The sequence below is a fragment of the Schistocerca piceifrons genome, chromosome 1 (assembly GCF_021461385.2).
Source record: "Schistocerca piceifrons isolate TAMUIC-IGC-003096 chromosome 1, iqSchPice1.1, whole genome shotgun sequence".
Classification (NCBI taxonomy): domain Eukaryota; kingdom Metazoa; phylum Arthropoda; class Insecta; order Orthoptera; family Acrididae; genus Schistocerca; species Schistocerca piceifrons.
In genome coordinates, this window is record NC_060138.1 from 20,144,931 (window position 1) to 20,164,894 (window position 19,964).

Sequence of the window (19,964 nt, forward strand, 5' to 3'; positions counted from 1 at the left end):
GGCTTCATCGTAATACTTACCGTCACTGTCAGTCGACGTATCGTAAACTGGGCGATCGGGCTCATCGGCATAAGTGGTTGTCTTCTGTTTTATTTCATCCACGAAGACTGAAATTAAAGCATCCATCATCACAGCCTGCAGAAAGAAAAAAGATAAATAAATACTCATTTTATGCAATTAAAGCAGTTATACTGTCACCAATAATTGTCAATACATTTGTCGACAAAAGAATTGTGCATTTTGTTACAAAGTTGACCGATTTAGGGGAGAAAAAAGAATAGTGTCACAAGCAAGGGCATTCAAACTCATTAGCAAAAATGTCTTTAACAAGTGGTGTTCTCTAGCTTGCAAATATTTGAAATATGTCATCTATTCTCCCTTAAAGGAATGAAGATACAGTAGCAGCAATAAATCGTAACTGTGTCTTGAATCAAAATGACACTCTAGATGCAAAGCACATTAATCACATAATTCATGCCTGTTACATGCATTGCATTAATATGAAGTCCTCGGTAGGACATAAACAATGTAAGAAGTGGAGGTAGCCAACCAGTGCATAGCTGAGGTACTGAGTTTCTGACAGGCACTTAAACAACAGTGAGCAAGTTTCAGTTATGTTTGTGTGTTTGTTGATAACTCAATGCCTCAGCTACAGAGTGGATGTCTATCTTCACGCCATGCATTATCTACATCTATGTCTCAAACTGTAGCACTGTGTCTAGTTGAGAATATGGCTACCAAGATTTAAATTTCTTATTGACTGTTTCCATAGGCAGTGCCAGATGTTTCACCATCAAATAAACTGTAAATAGTGAGAGTTGATTCTGATGCTTTATGAGGCATGTCATATTGGACAAGGTAATACAGACATTAAAGAAATTATTAGAAAAATGACAGCTACATCAGGCAACAAATAAAGACAATCTTGGATATAGAGGAGACTGATAGAACTGAAGATACGGAACAACAAATAGGCAAACAGCTTTAAGAGCAAATGCAATGTGCAATGTTCTGAAACATTTTTAATAAACATTTCATAACCACTATTGCTTTGCATATTATTAAAGATGTTCACAAGGAAGTACAGAGTACATCTTCATGGAAAAACAAGCAAAGCTCGAATCCTCAACAATGGACTGCCACAAGGCTTTGTGCTAGCTCCTTTATTGTTTAGTTTCTACATCTCAGATATGCCAGAACTCAAATCACGGAAATATGCTGATGATCTGGCTATTGCTTTGCATGGTGAGTCATTTGAACAATTGGAATCAGGACTAAATTCTGACTTGGTGCAGCTTCATAACTACTACAGGACCTGGTATCTGAACCTTAGTGCATCAAAAACAGCAAGCACAGTGATGCACCTGAATAACAAACAAGCAGACAGGAAATGCGCTTGAATATAGCAGGCCAGAATATATGACATGAAAGAGCACCAAAATACCTGGGTGTTAAACTGGACTGTAGCCTAACATTCACAGAACATCTGCAGGATGTCAGCCAAAAACTCAGAGGCAGAGTAAATATCATCCAGAAGCTCACAGGCTCTACCTGGGGACGCAATGCTACAACACTTCCCACTTCCTCCTTGGCTCTAGTCTAACACATTGCAGAATATTGTGCACCTGTGTGGACCAACAGTTTGCACAACAATAAAGTAGGCCAACAGTTTGCACGTCAATAAAGTAGATGTTCACCTAAATGACACCTTGTGAACAATGACTGGAACAGTGGGACCTACCCCAACACCATGGCTCTCCGTGCTGCCAAACATTGAACCTCCCTCACTCTGTAGGTAACACGCAATCCAAAGAGAAATGCAAAAAATTGCTGCTGACACCACACTCGCAATACACGCTGATCTGCATGGCCTGACACGATTAAAGTAAAAAAATCCCTTCTGGAACCACTCCTCGAACAATCGGGACACTGTAGCAGAATGGAAATGCCTATGGCAACAAGCAAATGTTAACAATGGACACCTCAATTAAGAACTCAGCTGATTGTGTTCCTGGCTTCAACATCCCTCGAAGGACCTGGGTGGCACTAAACGGAATGAGAACTGGTGTTGGACGGTGCAATGAGCTGAAGGCCAAGTGGGGCTACGTGGATGATCCTCACTGTGACTGCAGCGAAATACAGATGATGCAGCACATAACTGAGAGCGAAATTCACAGTTTCCAGGACGATTCAGTAGAGGATCTGCATAGACTCACAGATTGTGCCATTTCTTGGCTTTAAAATTTAAGTGTTTCTGTTTAATTTTTAATTTTTTTTTTTGACAGATTGCAACATGTATGCACTATAGGTTTATAAGTACTGTAATATGTATAACTAAATTTATAATGAATAGTGATTTGTTACATCTGCATGTTAATTAAGTTTCCCATGCTGAATGTGTATAGTACTGTAAGGCATCAGGCATATTGAATGCAAAGTAAATAAATAAATAAAGATGTGGTTACTTACATTAACTGAGTATTTTATGCATTATTAAATTTGATAAACATTTTATGCATTATTAAGCAATATGACAGGACACTTGTGTAATAATAATATTTATAGCCAGTTTTTGACAGTTAGGCTATGTCAAATAAATATGTATAGCTGTGGATTCTGACTCTCACAAAACATCGTAGAATATTACACAAATGTCATGTGTTTTCAGAATGAGATTTTCACTCTGCAGCGGAGTGTGCACTGATATGAAACTTCCTGGCATATTAAAACTGTGTGCAGGACTGAGACTCAAACTCGGGATCTTTACCCTTCGCGGGCAAGTGCTCTACCATCTGAGCTACCCAAGCACGACTCACGCCCTGTCCCCACAGCTTTACTTCTGCCAGTACCTCGTCTCCCACTTTCCAAACTTTACAGAAGCTCTCCTGCGAACCTCGGTCCGGCACACAGTTTTAATCTTCCAGGAAGTTTCATATCAGCTCACACTCCGCTGCAGAGTGAAACCCTCATTCTGGAAACACCCCTGGGCTGTGGCTAAGCCATGTCTCCGCAGTATCCTTTCTTTCAGGAGTGCTAGTTCTGCAAGGTTCACAGAAGAGCTTCTGTAAAGTTTGGAAAGTAGGAGACGAGGTACTGGCAGAAGTAAAGCTGTGGGGACGGGGCGTGAGTCGTGCTTGGGTAGCTCAGATGTTAGGGCACTTGCCCACGAAAGGCAAAGGTCCCGAGTTCAAGTCTTGGTCCAGCACACAGTTTTGATCTGCCAGGAAGTGTCATGCATTTTTATTTCATGACATGTTCAGTGTTGAGCATGTGCTAGCTATGCAATGGTTGATATTGGAAAGTGACTTAATCTGGAAGCATTTGTTGATTCTTGAGACTGGGCCTTGAATCTTGTGCCTGTTTTTCCACTGTAGTAGGCAGGACAACTATGATGTATTTTATATAGTCCACTGTTACTGATCTTATTGATGCCATTTTTATGTTATGGGAAATCAATTGTTAGAATGTTTGTTTTAATCTCTCTCTCTCTCTCTCTCTCTCTCTCTCTCTCTCTCTCTCTCTCTCTCTCTCCTCTCTGTTGCTTTTCCTCTTTTTTTTTTTAACATAAGGTTCAGTTATGATGGTCTATTATGTACAGCTTCTCTTCATTTTGTACATTGTATTTTGCCTTGTTATTGCTGCACTATTTGAGAAGGTGCACAGGGATTGAAACAGATTGTGTGTCACAATAAAGCTCTCATGTCTGTGACTGTAAAAACTGTAAAAAAATACTGTTGCTATTGTAACGCCCCAAGGACAGAAAACCCCAATTAACAAAATTTGTGAAAACTTAAAGTAGGGAAGTGAGTCATCTTGACAGTGACAACAACTGTTGGTGATAAAAAAAAATTAATTACACTGATAATGTTTTGATTAACAACTATAACACTTAAATACTGAAAGTAACATACCAAAGAGGAGATAAAAGGAAAGGGTTGTCATGCATTATCTTTTAAACATCTATAGAATAAATTTAAATTCATATGAATGAAGGTTAAATCCAAGGAGGTAATTCAGTCAAAGACAACATTTACCATGGAAGAGGGTTGTAGCCACATCTTAAAGGAAATTAAATGTGCCTACAATGCAGCTCGGATACGGAAATGTTTAGTTAGTTGCTCTTGAGTTACTCTAGAGTACTATTGCGACAGTCTTTTGAAAGCAAGCGCTATTAGATTGATTCAGTTGTGAAAGTTTGCTAGTTCAGGGGAGAGAGACTTAAGCTATACTCAGTCATTCTACTGAATAAAGTAATCTTTACCCTTATCAATGTGATGGTGATTTTAATTGAGTGATACGTATTTACTGGACTTAACCTTCAGACTGAAGAACAGTTGCGAACTTGATAGTAATGGATCAGTGACAAGAAAACTATTCGTAGTCTTGAGTAGGACACAATAATACAAAGTCATGAAGAAAAACCAATACACCGTTCAGTCAAAAGTTGTTGTCAACGTCATGATTACCGGACTGGTGAGAAGTTAATCTCGAATGATATGTTGGTGTGTGTGTGTGTGTGTGTGTGTGTGTGTGTGCATGATATCTACATCTAAATCTACATCCATACTCTGCAAGCCACCTGTCGGTGTGTGGCGGAGGGTACCTTGAGTACCACTATCGGTTCTCCCTTCTATTCCAGTCTCGTATTGTTCGTGGAAAGAAGGATTGTCGGTATGCTTCTGTGTGGGCTCTAATCTCTCTGATTTTATCCTCATGGTCTCTTCGTGAGATATACGTAGGAGGGAGCAATATACTGCTTGACTCTTCGGTGAAGGTATGTTCTTGAAACTTTAACAAAAGCCCGTACCATGCTACTGAGCGTCTCTCCTGCAGAGTCTTCCATTGGAGTTTATCTATCATCTCCATAACGCTTTCGCGATTACTAAATGATCCTGTAATGAAGTACGCTGCTCTCTGTTGGATCTTCTCTATTTCTTCTATCAAACCTATCTGGTACAGATCCCACACTGCTGAGCAGTATTCAAGCAGTGGGCAAACAAGCGTACTGTAACCTACTTCCTTTGTTTTCGGATTACATTTCCTTAGGATTCTTCCAATGAATCTCAGTCTGGCATCTGCTTTACCAACGATCAACTTTATATGATCATTCCATTTTAAATCACTCCTAATGCATACTCCCAGATAATTTATGGAATTAACTGCTTCCAGTTGCTGACCTGCTATTTTGTAGCTAAATGATAAGGGATCTATCTTTCTATGTATTCGCAGCACATTACACTTGTCTACATTGAGATTCAATTGCCATTCCCTGCACCATGCGTCAATTCGCTACAGATCCTCCTGCATTTCAGTACAGTTTTCCATTGTTACAACCTCTCGATTCACCACAGCATCATCTGCAAAAAGCCTCAGTGAACTTCCGATGTCATCCACAAGGTCATTTATGTATGTTGCGAACAGCAACGGTCCTACGACACTCCCCTGTGGCACTCCTGAAATCACTCTTACTTCGGAAGACTTCTCTCCATTGAGAATGACATGCTGCGTTCTGTTATCTAGGAACTCTTGAATCCAATCACACAATTGGTCTGATAGTCCATATGCTCTTACTTTGTTCATTAGTGGCAAACAATTAATTACTAAAAGATTAATAAACTATTAGTCAAGAGATAAATCAGATAAGTCGCCTACATGATTCAAGGAATAATATTACGTATGTTCATACTAGTGATTGAGTCTTTTAAAAATTTTAAGTTTCTGTGTGAAGACAGGAATAACAGACAGTGGAAGGTGAATAATATAAAAATCAGCATTACAGCGTGTTACAAGGAGGAGTAAAGCATCCAGTTGGCCTTAGTAAGCTGCCATTTGGGTGTGCATGTAGGTGGAGTAGGAGTCAGCATTCGGATAGCACATGGAAAATAGTTACTCTAGAACGTCTCAGAGAGAACGGATCACTCAAGACGATGGCAAGCTGGGCGGTGGAGAAGGATAGGTCCAAATGGGAATAGGTGTGCGTGGAGTCTGAAAGGAATGTGGGTGCTCCTGTGTTATGGCAGAGGAAGTTAAGTCGATTTAGAAGGTCAGCCAAGTGGGCACCTCTGGGACAGGTTCTGGGAGAACCCCAAAGTTGATGGTGCATATTAAAGTCACCAAGCAGCAGAAGGAGTAAGGTAGCTATCCAATAAGCTGGAGGAAGTCTGCCCTGGTGACATCGAATGACAGAGGGATGTAAACGGTACAAAGGGAAAAGGTCAAGTGAGGAAGGAATATGCAAACTGCAACAGCTTGAAGGTGGGAAATCAGGAAGATGGGTTGACTATGAACATCATCGCATATGAGCAGCATGACTCCAGCATTAGATGGAATGCTGTCCTCGGGGGAGGGTCAATACGGACTGGGAAGAAATGCGAGAGCAGTAAGCGGTCGTGAGGATGCAATTTTGTTTCCTGGAGGCAGATGCTGTGATTCTAAGAGCATCTGTAAATCCACTTCATTGGATTGAAGGCCACGAATGTTCCATTGGGGGAGAGTCATGACGGGGAAAAAATGAAAGGGTGTCATCTCGGTGGTTGGCGAGTGCCAGCCTCTGAAGACTCGCTGCTGCAGGGCACAGAGGCAGGAGGATCCCACTCCATGAGGTCTACAGAAGCGTCAGCATTCTCCTTCTGTTGGCCTGCCGAGTCCAGGGCAGAAAAATGGTTGGTGGTGTGCTCTGGCAACACGGAGGTCGGCCGGACGAGAGTATCATGTGGCGACACCATCAAAGAGGAATATCAAGTCGGTGAAGGAGAAGACTGTTTGCCTTTGTTTGACTTCTTGGAGCCTTTCCAGTTGGCAGAGGAAGACTCTCGGTTTGGTTGGAGAGACGTAGGAAGCCTTCACAGAAGTATTCCTTCTGTCCTTTCTGGTCTGCCGGTTGCGTAGCAGGTGACTTCGCCCCGTGACGCAAAAGTTTGGTGGCTTGTTGCACAGCTGGATGAGGAGATGGGGACACTACCATGACACTGGGAGATTTCACTACCACGGTGCCAAATCTGAGGTCACACGGTTGCATGGCCATGTCCTTCATGGAGCGAGATGTAGCAAGAACAGTACTGTAGGTGCCAGATGGTAGAACGCAGGGTTCCTGACAAGCGAACAACTTGCGAGTGACTGAGTAAGGCCCTTTTTTCTTCAGTTGGATCTGCCTGACAGCCTGCTCATCTAGATACATGGGACAGTTGCGGGAAGAGACAGCATCATCGCCATTGCAGTTGATGCAGCACGGAGAAGGAGGCAGACAATTGCCCTCATGAGCATCCCTGCCACAGGTTACACATTTGGCTGGGTGTTGACAGGACTGTTGAGCGTGGTTGTAATGATGAAACTCGTAGCAGTGCATTGGGTTCAGAATATATGGTCTAACTGTGATAACTTCATCAAATTGTTTTGATCTTTAATGGAAGAACCACTCTATCAAAAGTGGGCACTACGGAGGCCTCCACTTTTTTCATCACGTGATGGACTGCAGTGACACTCTGAGACAGAGAGGCATGTTTGTATTTCTGCCTCAGTCATACCATTGAGCAGCCTAGTGTAAATAACACCACGTGGAAAATTTAGCATTCGATGGACCTCAACATGAACAGGATAGCCGTTAAGGTGCGAAGCTGCAAACAGTTGTTGTGCTTGACAACCAGAAGTAGTCTCTAAAAGCAAAGTGCCATCGCATAAACAAGAGCAGGGTTTCATAAAGCCACCAATTGCATCAACACCTTTCTGAATAGTAACCGAATTTACGGCAGCAAAGGACTGACCGTCTTCACTACGTGAAACCACGAGGAACCGTGGTGCAGCTGGGAGGGTTTTTGAATCATTAGCCTCACTCTGTTTACGTTTCATACATGTCGACTGTGAAGACGATTGGCTCATTGTGAGAAAATCTCCCAGGACTGCCAGCATCTCTGACAGTGCACTCCTTCCAACTGGGGGTCCCATCAGAAGGGGGCACACTGTCCTTGGATGATTGTTCATACCTCAGGTCACACTTCCTGAACGCCTCACAGAGTGACCAATCAGGAATTTGGGAAGGTAGCAGCTCAGGTCTGGTCTGTACCAGGGGGTACATGTGAACTCTGCCTGTCAACCTGGAGCTGGGAAGTACGAGTTACCCAGTCACCTGTTATGTGTCAGACGCACGAGCTGGCTTTCAGGAGCACACAGGTAGGGAGAAGAAAAAAAGAGGGACCTCAAATGCTGAAGCAGAGGAAGGATAGGATAAGGGGAATGAAGAAAGGAAAAGGAATGAAACACAGTGGAGAGACTTTTCTGATATTGGCCAATGAAAATGCAGAACACATTTCCAAAAACATCCCAGACCTATCCCCCAAGGCAGGAGAAATGGAATAGCAAGATGACAGACACGGAGAACGGAAGTGAAACTGTGCTGCAAAGACTGGTGTCCCGTGGTAGCCAAGCACGAACCCGCCAAAGAGTGGCGAGCCCCATGGAGGGTATACGGTGTGCAGCAACTATCCCTTTCATAATATTTTTACATTCCATCCTGGATTTTTTGTGTGTGTTACAGTTCTCAGTAACAACAGAGTGTGCCAAATAGGTGCTGGTTTTTGGCTCAAGTCTCTTTCATGCACATAACTGATATTACACCCAAATATTTGATTTGTGACACTGGCACAAGGCTCCACCCATTTAAAACTACCTTACACCTCTTTGGGTTTTTCCCTTGCAAGTCAACATTTCTGTCTTTTCTGTCACTAAAATTCTCTTTTGCATTTTAACTTCATCATCCCAAATGACAGTCATCTCATAACATCCCAAATGACAGTAATCTCACAATGAAAAGCAAGCTGTTAATGTGCCATCTTGGCTTCAGAGTAACCCTAAATGGAACACAGTTTTCTCACTCTTTCATCATTTGATACAAATAAAAAAAGTAACATGAGGACTTTAGAAGTTACACATGTCATCACATCCTAAGGCCATTGCACATCGATAGCAGTGCATTGTCAACAGAGAGTACATCATAAGGGTGTTCTGCAATCACAGCTCTGCTGTGGTACAGATAGCAGATGCACAGCAGCACACAAACAATAAGGTGCGGCAGCTGGAAGTGTGCTCTGAGATTGAAGTATGCTGGATGGTACAATTCTTGTCAATAAAGCAATTAAACTGCAAACAGATTCTGGTGGTATATGGACCAAATGAAATGTGACATCCAGTTGCGGTGAAATGGTGCCAACAATTTGACCTAGGCCACAAAGACACGATAAACGATCGGTAAGTCCAGATCTTGTACTGGGCGAATAACATATTTCTTGGCAGTCTGAAAGAACATCTGAGGGAGAAAGAGATTTTCCACCAATGAAGATATACACACATTGGCCTTCAACTGGCTAAATGACTGAGCAGCAGATTTCTACTGCCAAAGAACTGAATGATTGGCAGAATGTTCCAACTGTCATTTGCAGACCTGATGACTATGAAGAAATGGTGTCTTGATCTGTACCACTTTGAAGTGTAGTGCAGCTTTCAATAAAAGTTACTTGGCCCACCATGGCATTGAATAACTTCATTTTCAAACACACCTTGTGAATAGTACTGGACATATACTACCTTCACACATTCCTGTAAATTCTGTAAATTTCGGACAGTGTTTATTTTCATTAGCCTTTTGTTGTAAGATGTTGAGAATATCCAGCCACCTCCAAAACATCCCACAGAACTCTCTGTCATCCTTGGTGTATGAGCATCCTTAGGTGAAACCAGTTTGATCTTCAGAGGGTTGTTTCTGCTATTTTTTGGAATCAGATTCTGATTATTTTGCTGTAGATCTATTAAGCTGAATCAGGTACACTAATGGCACAGTAGTTTCTGCAATCAATTATTTCACTTAATATATATAAATATTTGATATGAGCTTCTTCCAGTTGTTTGGTACACAAGCTATCTGGCAATATTTATTTACTGGGGATAGGAATCTTACCTCTAGAAGTAGGCCATCGTTCAGATTGCCTGGCCAGTCTGATCAGTATCTAAAATTTTTAATTACTAATTTTAATATGCTTCCATCATGTTCATGTACATTTAACTGTGCCCTATGTGCCGAGTAGGAATACCACTTGAGCAGAGGTTGTTTGTCCCTGTGGATTGCAATCTGCTGACAGTGCGTCCACTAGGCACCTGCTGTCGGTAGCCAGTAGGGAGCACAGGAGAGAAATCACGTGTTGGCTTCTGGAACTTTGGTTCCAGGCTGGGTCATCTCTCTGGCCTTAACTTTCAGCTAGCAATGACACGAATCCTCTATGTCTTTTTCTCAGAACTGACATCATCTTATGACTACTTAATGGACTCACAAAGTCTCCTGGACGATCCCATAAGCATTACGCACACTGACTACAGTAACTTGATGATTTTTTAAAATATCCCTTCAGGTGCCCACATCCTGCCAACCTGACACCCACATCCCCACCCCCTGCACCTGTAAACTGCCATATTTTAACAATCTGTTATTCAAACCATCTGACTCTGACAATTTTGTCCTCTCAGTCTTCTGTAACTTTAACTCTTCTATGAGAGACTGGATCTACTTCATTGAAAGTAGCGCCTACAGTAACTGGAATAGGACACGAACAGGAGACACCAGCTGACCAGCTGAGGGTACCGAATGGTGAGTCGCCGAAAACCACGAAGCACAACGATGACGACACTGGATGAATGATGAGATGACATGACAGAATGGCAAGTACGGAGTGTAAACCGAATCGAGAATCTAGATATGTGCAGTCCAGCAACAGTGGATACAAGAAACAATACGTAAGTGCAGTTGGAACACAACTGAGGTCCAGATACCAGTGCGGCTAACTTTACGGTGCGGCCACGGGCGCCAGTAGCCAGGTGTGAGAGGCATGGCCCGTGTATAGCACTGAGGCACCAGTTCTCGCAAATAATAGCAGTGCTGGCCAGCACCTCTCGTCTAGTTCCACATGTTCCCATGGGCTTTCAAACTCACAGACCTGGGTACCAGAACATCCTCCACATTTGATCTGATTTTCCATTGTCATAAATTACATTCAGTTTGCTATGCTTTACAGAAATAAGTTCAAATTGTTAGTTTCAAGATTCTCAAAATGCCAAACAAGTCATTAAAAAAGAAATGTAAAATACATAGCGATGTGCTTAAACAGCTCCCTTACAAATGACAGTACCCAAACAGAAGACACTCATGTTCTTGAACACAATGTTTGAAAAAGTCTGGAAGCTCATTTATTTTATTCCTTAAATTAATATACTGATTACTGAAAAAAAGAATTTAATATGTGAAAAGAAAGAAATTCAGATTTAACTGAATTTCAAATGTCAGAAACAGTATGTATTTTAATGAAAATTTAATCCTGGATGGAATATAACAGTATTATGAAAAGAACAGTTGCTACTTGCCACATAGGGGAGGTAGTGAGTTGCAGATAGGCACAACAAAAAGACTGCCAGAAAGTGAGCCTGCACACATGGCTGCCAACTCCAGCATCTACGGCCGGGCTGGAGTTCGCAGTCATGTGTGCATGAGGCGTGCTTACCTGTGTGTGTGTGTGTGTGTGTGTGTGTGTGTGTGTGTTTGTGTTTTACTAATCAAGGCTGTGGCTGAAAGCTTTGTGCAAGTGTCTTTTAATTGTTCTGTGTGGAAATTAACGTGTCTTCTTTACAGTTGACATTCCTACCTGGAGTTTCCTAGGTTTGAAATAAAATAAATATGTTACCAGAACTGCTTCATCCACAGGTTTTCATCAATGTAGTTAATAAAATAAGTGGCTTTATGGAGCTCGCTCTCTCTCTCTCTCTCTCTCTCTCTCTCTCTCATCTCTATCCCTTTTTTAAGAAGCAAGCTTTTTTGCCTGTCCTTACATAGACACTGCTTTTGTCACATTTTTCCCTAGAGGGCAGAACTATTTTGCTTTTCTTGCTGTGAGTTCACAATATATTTATCAATGAGTAGTTATTATTAACTTATTTGCTATTTTCATCAGTTTTAAAATAAATTCAGCACTAATTTTCCCTCTAATCATAAGGGCCATGTTTGGTACAAATGTCACTAAATAACTCCTAGTTTTTAAACATCTTTTCAGAAAATCCGTATTAAAAATGAAAGGTTTTTAATCAAATACCTCGACTGCCACTGTAGACACGTGCAAAATGGTGCGGGATTATAAGGAATAGCAATCGGTGTGATGAATGTCGCAATATTTTCACACGGTGTATTGTAATACCGTCCACTCGAGGAATGACACCGGGCATTTCTAGAAGCACTGATTGTCACTAATGCAATGTGACACTGGAAAAATAGCAGCTTATACTTACACTTTGAAGTGATTTGGCAGTGGTGCAAGGAGAGTGAGCCACTTTTGTGTGCTGAAGTCTGCAGTAGTAATGTTAAGTCTAGACTGGAAATTTTTGATTAGAGCTGTACTGGCATAACCACAAGCACCGCAACAAAGATAAGATCGCAAGAGCAAAGATGTCGTCAGCCAACAGCCCACTGACAAAGGACCACATCATCACAGGAGCGCCCTCTAGCCAAAGAGAATATAAGTGCCACTCCTGCCAGCCTCGACTGAACAGTATGTGGACAGTTTTCGGACAATACTAGCCTGGGCCTCGGAGAGACCACCACCGTAGCAGTGGTGTGTGATTCGTTTCAGTTGCTTACATGGACACTATCTATAGCTAAAGACACTTACTATTTGTATGTCGCCCATCACTTGCGACAACGTTGTAAATTCAAAGTTGAGTATTGTCAATCTTCTTATGTGTAATAAAAACTATTAATGTTATTTACTTGAATTGTTGTATAGGATTCCGAGAACATAGCATCCTTTAGGCACCCTCTACGAGATGAGTGGGCACGGCCCCACATTTGGCGATGAGTATCAGTCGAACCCAGTGCCTGGCAGCCAAGGAATTATCATTTATATTGTGCTGGCGCCTTAATTTTCTCTTTTTTTTTTTATTCTGCAGGGGCACTCTTTAGCTTTGACAGTTTCTTGTCATTTTTGCTAATCAGTGTTTTCAGGTGGTCATTGCAGAAATTTTCTTTGCCTTCTTTAGATTGCTTGCCTTGTCTGTATGTTGCATTTGTGTCTTCCAAAATGCCCACCCCACCTGTCCCGCCCCCTGCTCCAGCCGCAGCCACAAGTTTTAGATGCCAAATAGCTAATGCAGATGTTTCCGCTCCAGACACAATAGATCTCCATGTTACTCAACACAGTGCAGCAGCTACTGGCCAACGCTGTGCACCCAATGCAACAAGCACTGCCTATTACAGCTGCTACACCACCTTTTTGACAGTTTTGTGACCGAGAAGAGGAATGGCTCGAGTAGTTGTCGCAGTATGAGACCCACCTTCTAGCTCACACTGTACCAGGTACTGTGAAATTTCCATATCCATTATCAACAGAAGGAAGTGCAGTGTTTTGGGCTCCTACAAAAACTTTCCCCTAACACCACTCCGAATCATGAACTAACTATTATGGCCAGCAAATGAATGTGGTAGCAACTAGGTATCAATTCTTTAATTGCAAAAATGATCAGAACAAACTTATCACAAGTGGATAACAGATTTGCAGGGTATGACAAGGAAATGCAAATTCAAATGTGCTTGCGATGCTTTTTATTGAGGCATTATGTTACGTGATTTGATTGTGTACCATGTACCTGATGTCAAACCCAGAGAACAGATTTTGAAACAGTCCGATCCATCATTCCAGCAGGTAGCACAAATACTCGATCAGTATGATTCAGGTGCTCTGTCAGCTGTTAAATTTGAGCAGCCAGCTGTTTGTCAGGTTGAGTCCCTTGCTTGCAGTCACCCCATTCCACAACAGTGGGTTACACTAGTACTAACTAGTACACTAAGTAAACAATGCTGAATACTGCTTAAGCTGTTCCCTAAACAGGCAGCTACACAGGCGAACAGAATTAAGTCTTGCCCTAGGTGTTATTCACGGCACAAATGCCAAGACTGCCCTTCCCAACAAGCTTAGTGTTATGCTTGTGTTAGAAATGGACATGTGCAATCCATATGTTTGCAATGGAAGAAACATAAGAATTCGGCCAACTCACAAAACTCTAGTCACAAGGCCCATGTCATTAATGCAGTATATTCCAAGTTTGTAACTAGCAAGCATGCAGTTTTGTCAATCATATGTCAGTCAAACAACCTTTTTGTTCATTTATTTCTTTGTGGGAAATGTGAGAAATTTCAGCTGGACACGGGTGCCTCTATCACATTGCTAAATCATCTCACATATGAACTGTTAGGCTCCCTATGCCTGTCTAAAACTAGCATGCAACTGATGGCTAATAATGGTTAAGACATTCCCGTTCTTGAAAAATGTACATTGCCTGCTACGTATCACATGCATATGCGAACAGTGACTTTTACCACACGCATATGCCAACAGTAACGTTTATAGTGAAGCAATCATGCGATTGTGAGAACATATTTGGTCTTGATTCTTTTGATTTGTTTGGCTTTTACATTCAGGACAAAGTGCTGTCAGTGTCTGCATTCAATGCAAAATACAGTGTAGCTAGCTAGCTAAAAGAATTCCCGGAACTCTTTCCTGAAGGTTTAGGCACAGCTAACAATTTTGTTGCACATATTACTCTGAAAGACAATGCTCAGCTGAAATTTTGCTGGGCTGGAACTGTTCCTATTGCATTATAGGACAAAGTCGCTGCTGAACTTGCAGAATTGCAAGATTTCGGAGTTATTGCACCCATATCACCTAGTCAATGGGTAAGACCACTGGTCTTGCTTCCCAAACCTTCAGGTCGTATTCACCTCTGTGTTAAACTTTAAGTCTACACTCAACCCACAAACTATCATTGATACTTATCCATTTCCACACACAGAGGATCTCATGGACAAATTAGGCACTGGACACTACTTTTCAAAAACTGATTTTCGTGACACATTATCTTCAAATACTGCTCAATGAACAATCTCAAAAAGTGTGTGTAGTAAATACTCATTTGGGCTTGTTTAAATATTTGCATTTGCCTTTTGGCAGTTTTTCCACACCTGCCATTTTCCAATGGTATTTGGAAAAACTGACTGCACAAGTCCCAAACTGTTCAAACTGTTTGGACAATACTGTCATAGCAGGTCGTACACCTGAAGAACATATTGCAAATATGCATGCTTTGTTTTATGTGTTATCAGAGGCAGGACTAAAGTGTAGACTGGACAAGTGTGATTATTTAAACCTGAGTTGCAGTATCTTGGTCATGTCATAAACAGTCAAGGTGTACATCCTCTTCACTCGCATTTCTTGGTCATACGAGACTTTCCAGTTCCTCACAATGTCACAGAATTGCAGTCAGTCCTAGAGAAATGCTGTACAAATCACAGCTCCTTTACATAGCTTGCATCACAATAATGTCCCCTTTGTTTGAACAGATGACTGCCAAGTAGCTTTTCAAAAACTTAAAGATGCATTGCTCAGTGATACTGAAAAAACCAGTTGTACTGCAAGCTGACGCTTCCTCTTATGGAATAGGTACAGTGCCTTTGCACAGAAATGGTAATAAAGACAAACCTATTGCTTTCACATAAAAAGTGTTGTACAAAGCTCAGAGTAACTATTCACAAATTGAAAAAGAGGCTTTAGTTCTTGTGAATGGCGTCACCAAATTTCACCACTATTTGTATGGCAGAAAATTCTGCTTACTAATGGATCACAAGCCTTTGCAGTCCTTGTTTCATCCAATGAAACTGGTTCCCGTATGAACTGCCCAAAAATTGCAAAGATGGGCTTTGTTGTCCCAATACCAGTACGAGGTTGTGTATCATTTGACAGCTCAACAAGGTAATGTGGATACACTTCTACATCTTTCGTTTGGTCCTGATACAGACTCTGATGCTTCTGCTGTATCTTGTTGTTACATTGATACTCAGGATTCTAAATTGCTTCAGTTTTTCCACTGAACTATAGGAAAATTGCACAGACCATGGAAGCTCATACAGATTTCAACATTTTGCTCACATACATTCGCACATCTTGGCCTCACTCATTGAACAGCATAAAGAATTCCTTCGTGTGCCGATACTTTGCACGTCATCATAGCCTCGCAGTACAGAAAGGTGTAATTCTTGTTCAAAATGACAGTGGACAGTCACGTGTGTTGATCCCTAAAGCTTTGCAGAAAGAAGTGTTGCAGTTACTTAACCAAGGACACTGGAGGGTTGTTTGTACAAAACAGTTAGCACGTCGACACTGTACTTGGCAGGGTATGGACACTCAAAGAGAACAGATAATGTCACACTGCCATGCGTGTGTGGAAAATCAGTCCGCTCTGCCACAACAATTCTCTGCTTGGCAATGTGTGCACACAGACTTTGTGGGACCTTTTTGGAACACTCACTGGTTGATTGTGGTTGACTCATATAGCAAGTTTTTCTTTTGCTGTGCCAATGAACTCAGCAACATCACAATTCAGGTGTTTGCATTGATTTTTTGCCTCAAAGGTTTACCTGAAGTCATAGTGTCAGACAATGGCCCTCAGTTCAGGTCAAATGAATTTGAAACATTCTGTGAACGCAATGGCATACAGCATCTAACTAGTGCACCATTCCATCCACAGTCAAACGGCGAAGTGGAATTTTTGTCAGAACCTTCAAGCAGCAGATGGCCAAACTTTGCTCCGCACACACCAGGGATGAAGCATGTAACTGCTTCTCACCTCATATCGTTCGCAGCCATGAGATGAACCATCGCCAGCAGAATTGCTTCACAGGTGCCGCCATTGGACACTGCTCCACCATCCTCATCATCCAGTGCCAAAGGAAGGCCACAAGTATCGCTTGCATGATATTGTCTTTTACAGGATTTTTAGTGGCAGCAGATGGTGGGCACGATGCAAGATCATCCGTCAACTTGACACTTGCATGTATCTTCTTCCATGTCCAGATGGCTTGCAGCGCCGCCATCAAAATCAACTTTACCTCTGTCACATACATGATGATCTTTCAGTCTCTCTTCCCCCAGATTCCCAGATCCAGAGGACAACGTAGCCACAGCAGCCACCAGAGAGTGTCATCAGAACACCATGGGTAGACCCCACGGAAATGGAGCCTTCGCCTCCTCCGCCGCCTCTCGTCCCACCGACGGAGCTGGACCCGCCACGCCGCAGCAGTCGCCATCTTCATCTGGTTCAAGGCAGGAGGTGGACATATACCCTTTCGGTCATTTTCCAGGGGACGTTTCTGCCAGAGTGCAGGCCAGAGGGTGGGTTACGGCCAGTAGAGCCGGAAGCTTGACATCCTCTGCAGCCACAGCTCCTGGCCCGACATTGCTCCCACATTTCTGTCTCTCCCACCATGATCGCACTCCCTAGATGATCACGGTCTTTCACTTTTGTGGAGAGGAATGTTCTGGCATAACCACAAGTGCCAGGATGAAGATTGCAAGAGCAAAGAAGACGGTGAGACGGCGTCAGCCAATAGCCCGCTGACACGGACTGTACCACAACTGAGGTGCCCTCTAGCCAAAAGAAATATAAGTGCCGCTCCTGCCAGCCTCAGCTGGACAGTATGCGGACAGTATTCACACAATAATAGCCCGGGCCTCGCAGAGAGCACTGCTATAGCAGTGATGTGTGGTCCATATCAATTGCTTACACGGACATTGTCTATAGCTGAAGACATTGGCTGTGTGCATGTCGCCCATCGCTTGCGACACTGTAGTAAATTCAAAGTGAAGTATTTGTCAATCTTCTTTATTGTAATAAAAACTATAAATGTTATTTGCTTGAATTGTTGTATGCCATTCCGAGAATGCAGCATCCTTTAGGCACCTTACACGAGACGAGTGGGCAGGACCCCACACCAGCAAGCCTTCCAAATTAGTGAACAGATGCAAGAGATTTTGCAAGTCTGATTACTTCAGTTCAGCTGCCTCCAAAAGCTTTAATAGATTGGAGACTGAGGAAGAGAACCATTCAGACAGCCCGAGGAATGCAGAAGCAGTCTGACAGTACAGGGCAGAAGTGCAGGAAGAATAGTTTTAAGAAGACCAAAGAGGTCTTGCTGCTGGGTAGTAGTCACAATAGGGAGATTTCAGAACTGGCAAAGAGCTCTTTGGGAACTGAATACCACATAGTCAGCATTTTTAAGCCAAGTGCAGGGCCCAGAGAATTACCCGTGATTTATGGTCTTTGTAGAAGGCTGTTCGAAAAGAATAATATGTAGATGTAGTGGAAGCTGAGGGTAACAGTCTGGACTGTAATTACGAGGGCAGTTCAATAAGTAATGCAACACATTTTTTTTCTCGGCCAATTTTGGTTGAAAAAACCGGAAATTTCTTGTGGAATAGTTTCAAACATTCCTGCTTCGTCTCGTATAGTTTCATTGACTTCCGACAGGTGGCAGCGCTGTACGGAGCTGTTAAAATGGCGTCTGTAACGGATGTGCGTTGCAAACAACGGGCAGTGATCGAGTTTCTTTTGGCGGAAAACCAGGGCATCTCAGATATTCATAGGCGCTTGCAGAATGTCTACGGTGATCTGGCAGTGGACAAAAGCACGGTGAGTCGTTGGGCAAAGCGTATGTCATCATCGCCGCAAGGTCAAGCAAGACTGTCTGATCTCCTGCGTGCGGGCCGGCCGTGCACAGCTGTGACTCCTGCAATGATCGACGGATCACCATCAAACAACTCAGTGCTCAACTTGACATCTCTGTTGGTAGTGCTGTCACAATTGTTCACCAGTTGGGATATTCAAAGGTTTGTTCCCGCTGGGTCCCTCGTTGTCTAACCGAACACCATAAAGAGCAAAGGAGAACCATCTGTGCGGAATTGCTTGCTCGTCATGTGGCTGAGGGTGACAATTTCTTGTCAAAGATTGTTACAGGTGATGAAACATGGGTTCATCACTTCGAACCTGAAACAAAACGACAATCAATGGTGTGGTGCCACACCCACTCCCCTACCAAGAAAAAGTTTAAAGCCATACCCTCAGCCGGTAAAGTCATGGTTACAGTCTTCTGGGATGCTGAAGGGGTTATTCTGTTCGATGTCCTTCCCCATGGTCAAACGATCAACTCTGAAGTGTATTGTGCTACTCTTCAGAAATTGAAGAAACGACTTCAGCGTGTTCGTAGGCACAAAAATCTGAATGAACTTCTCCTTCTTCATGACAACGCAAGACCTCACACAAGTCTTCGCACCCGAGAGGAGCTCACAAAACTTCAGTGGACTGTTCTTCCTCATGCACCCTACAGCTCCGATCTCGCACCATCGGATTTCCATATGTTTGGCCCAATGAAGGACGCAATCCGTGGGAGGCACTACACGGATGATGAAGAAGTTATTGATGCAGTACGACGTTGGCTCCGACATCGACCAGTAGAATGGTACCGTGCAGGCATACAGGCCCTCATTTCAAGGTGGCGTAAGGCCGTAGCATTGAATGGAGATTACGTTGAAAAATAGTGTTGTGTAGCTAAAAGATTGGGGAATAACCTGGTGTATTTCAATGCTGAATAAAACAACCCCTGTTTCAGAAAAAAAATGTGTTGCATTACTTATTGAACTGCCCTCGTACCACTATACAACTGAGGATGACATACGACACATTGCTGAAAATACTCATCACAATAGTTCGAAGATTGTGTCACTCCCTGAGCAATAGGGTGGGCCCTAGACAAAGTGACATGTAGACCGTGTTAAAGCAGAGTGTCAAAAAACACTCAGAGGAGAGGGATGTTCACTTAGGAATGACACACGTGTAGTTGATCACTCGGTCACACCGTACGGGGTATGATTTGCATCCGAATGCTTCTGGTTATGGGCTACCTGCTCGCCTAATTGCTAGAAGTGTTCACTCTGACCAACTTCCACACCGTTTACTAGACCTTTTTATAGTACATTCGTCTCAAAGACAGAGCTGCAAGTTAAAAACATAGTTACAGTTCAAACAGCTAATAGCAAAATAAAATACTATAGCTC

General features: G+C 42.6%; 1 protein-coding gene across 2 annotated transcripts in view; it reads right to left on the reverse strand.

Moving 5' to 3' along the window:
• Positions 1-19,964, reverse strand: part of LOC124785009 (putative FERM domain-containing protein FRMD8P1) — a 343,120-nt gene that overhangs the window by 41,652 nt on the left and 281,504 nt on the right. For both annotated transcript variants that reach the window (XM_047254145.1, XM_047254144.1), the window contains one exon: positions 21-135. In XM_047254145.1, the coding sequence (XP_047110101.1) occupies positions 21-135 (115 nt within the window). The remainder of the gene's footprint in view (positions 1-20; positions 136-19,964) is intronic.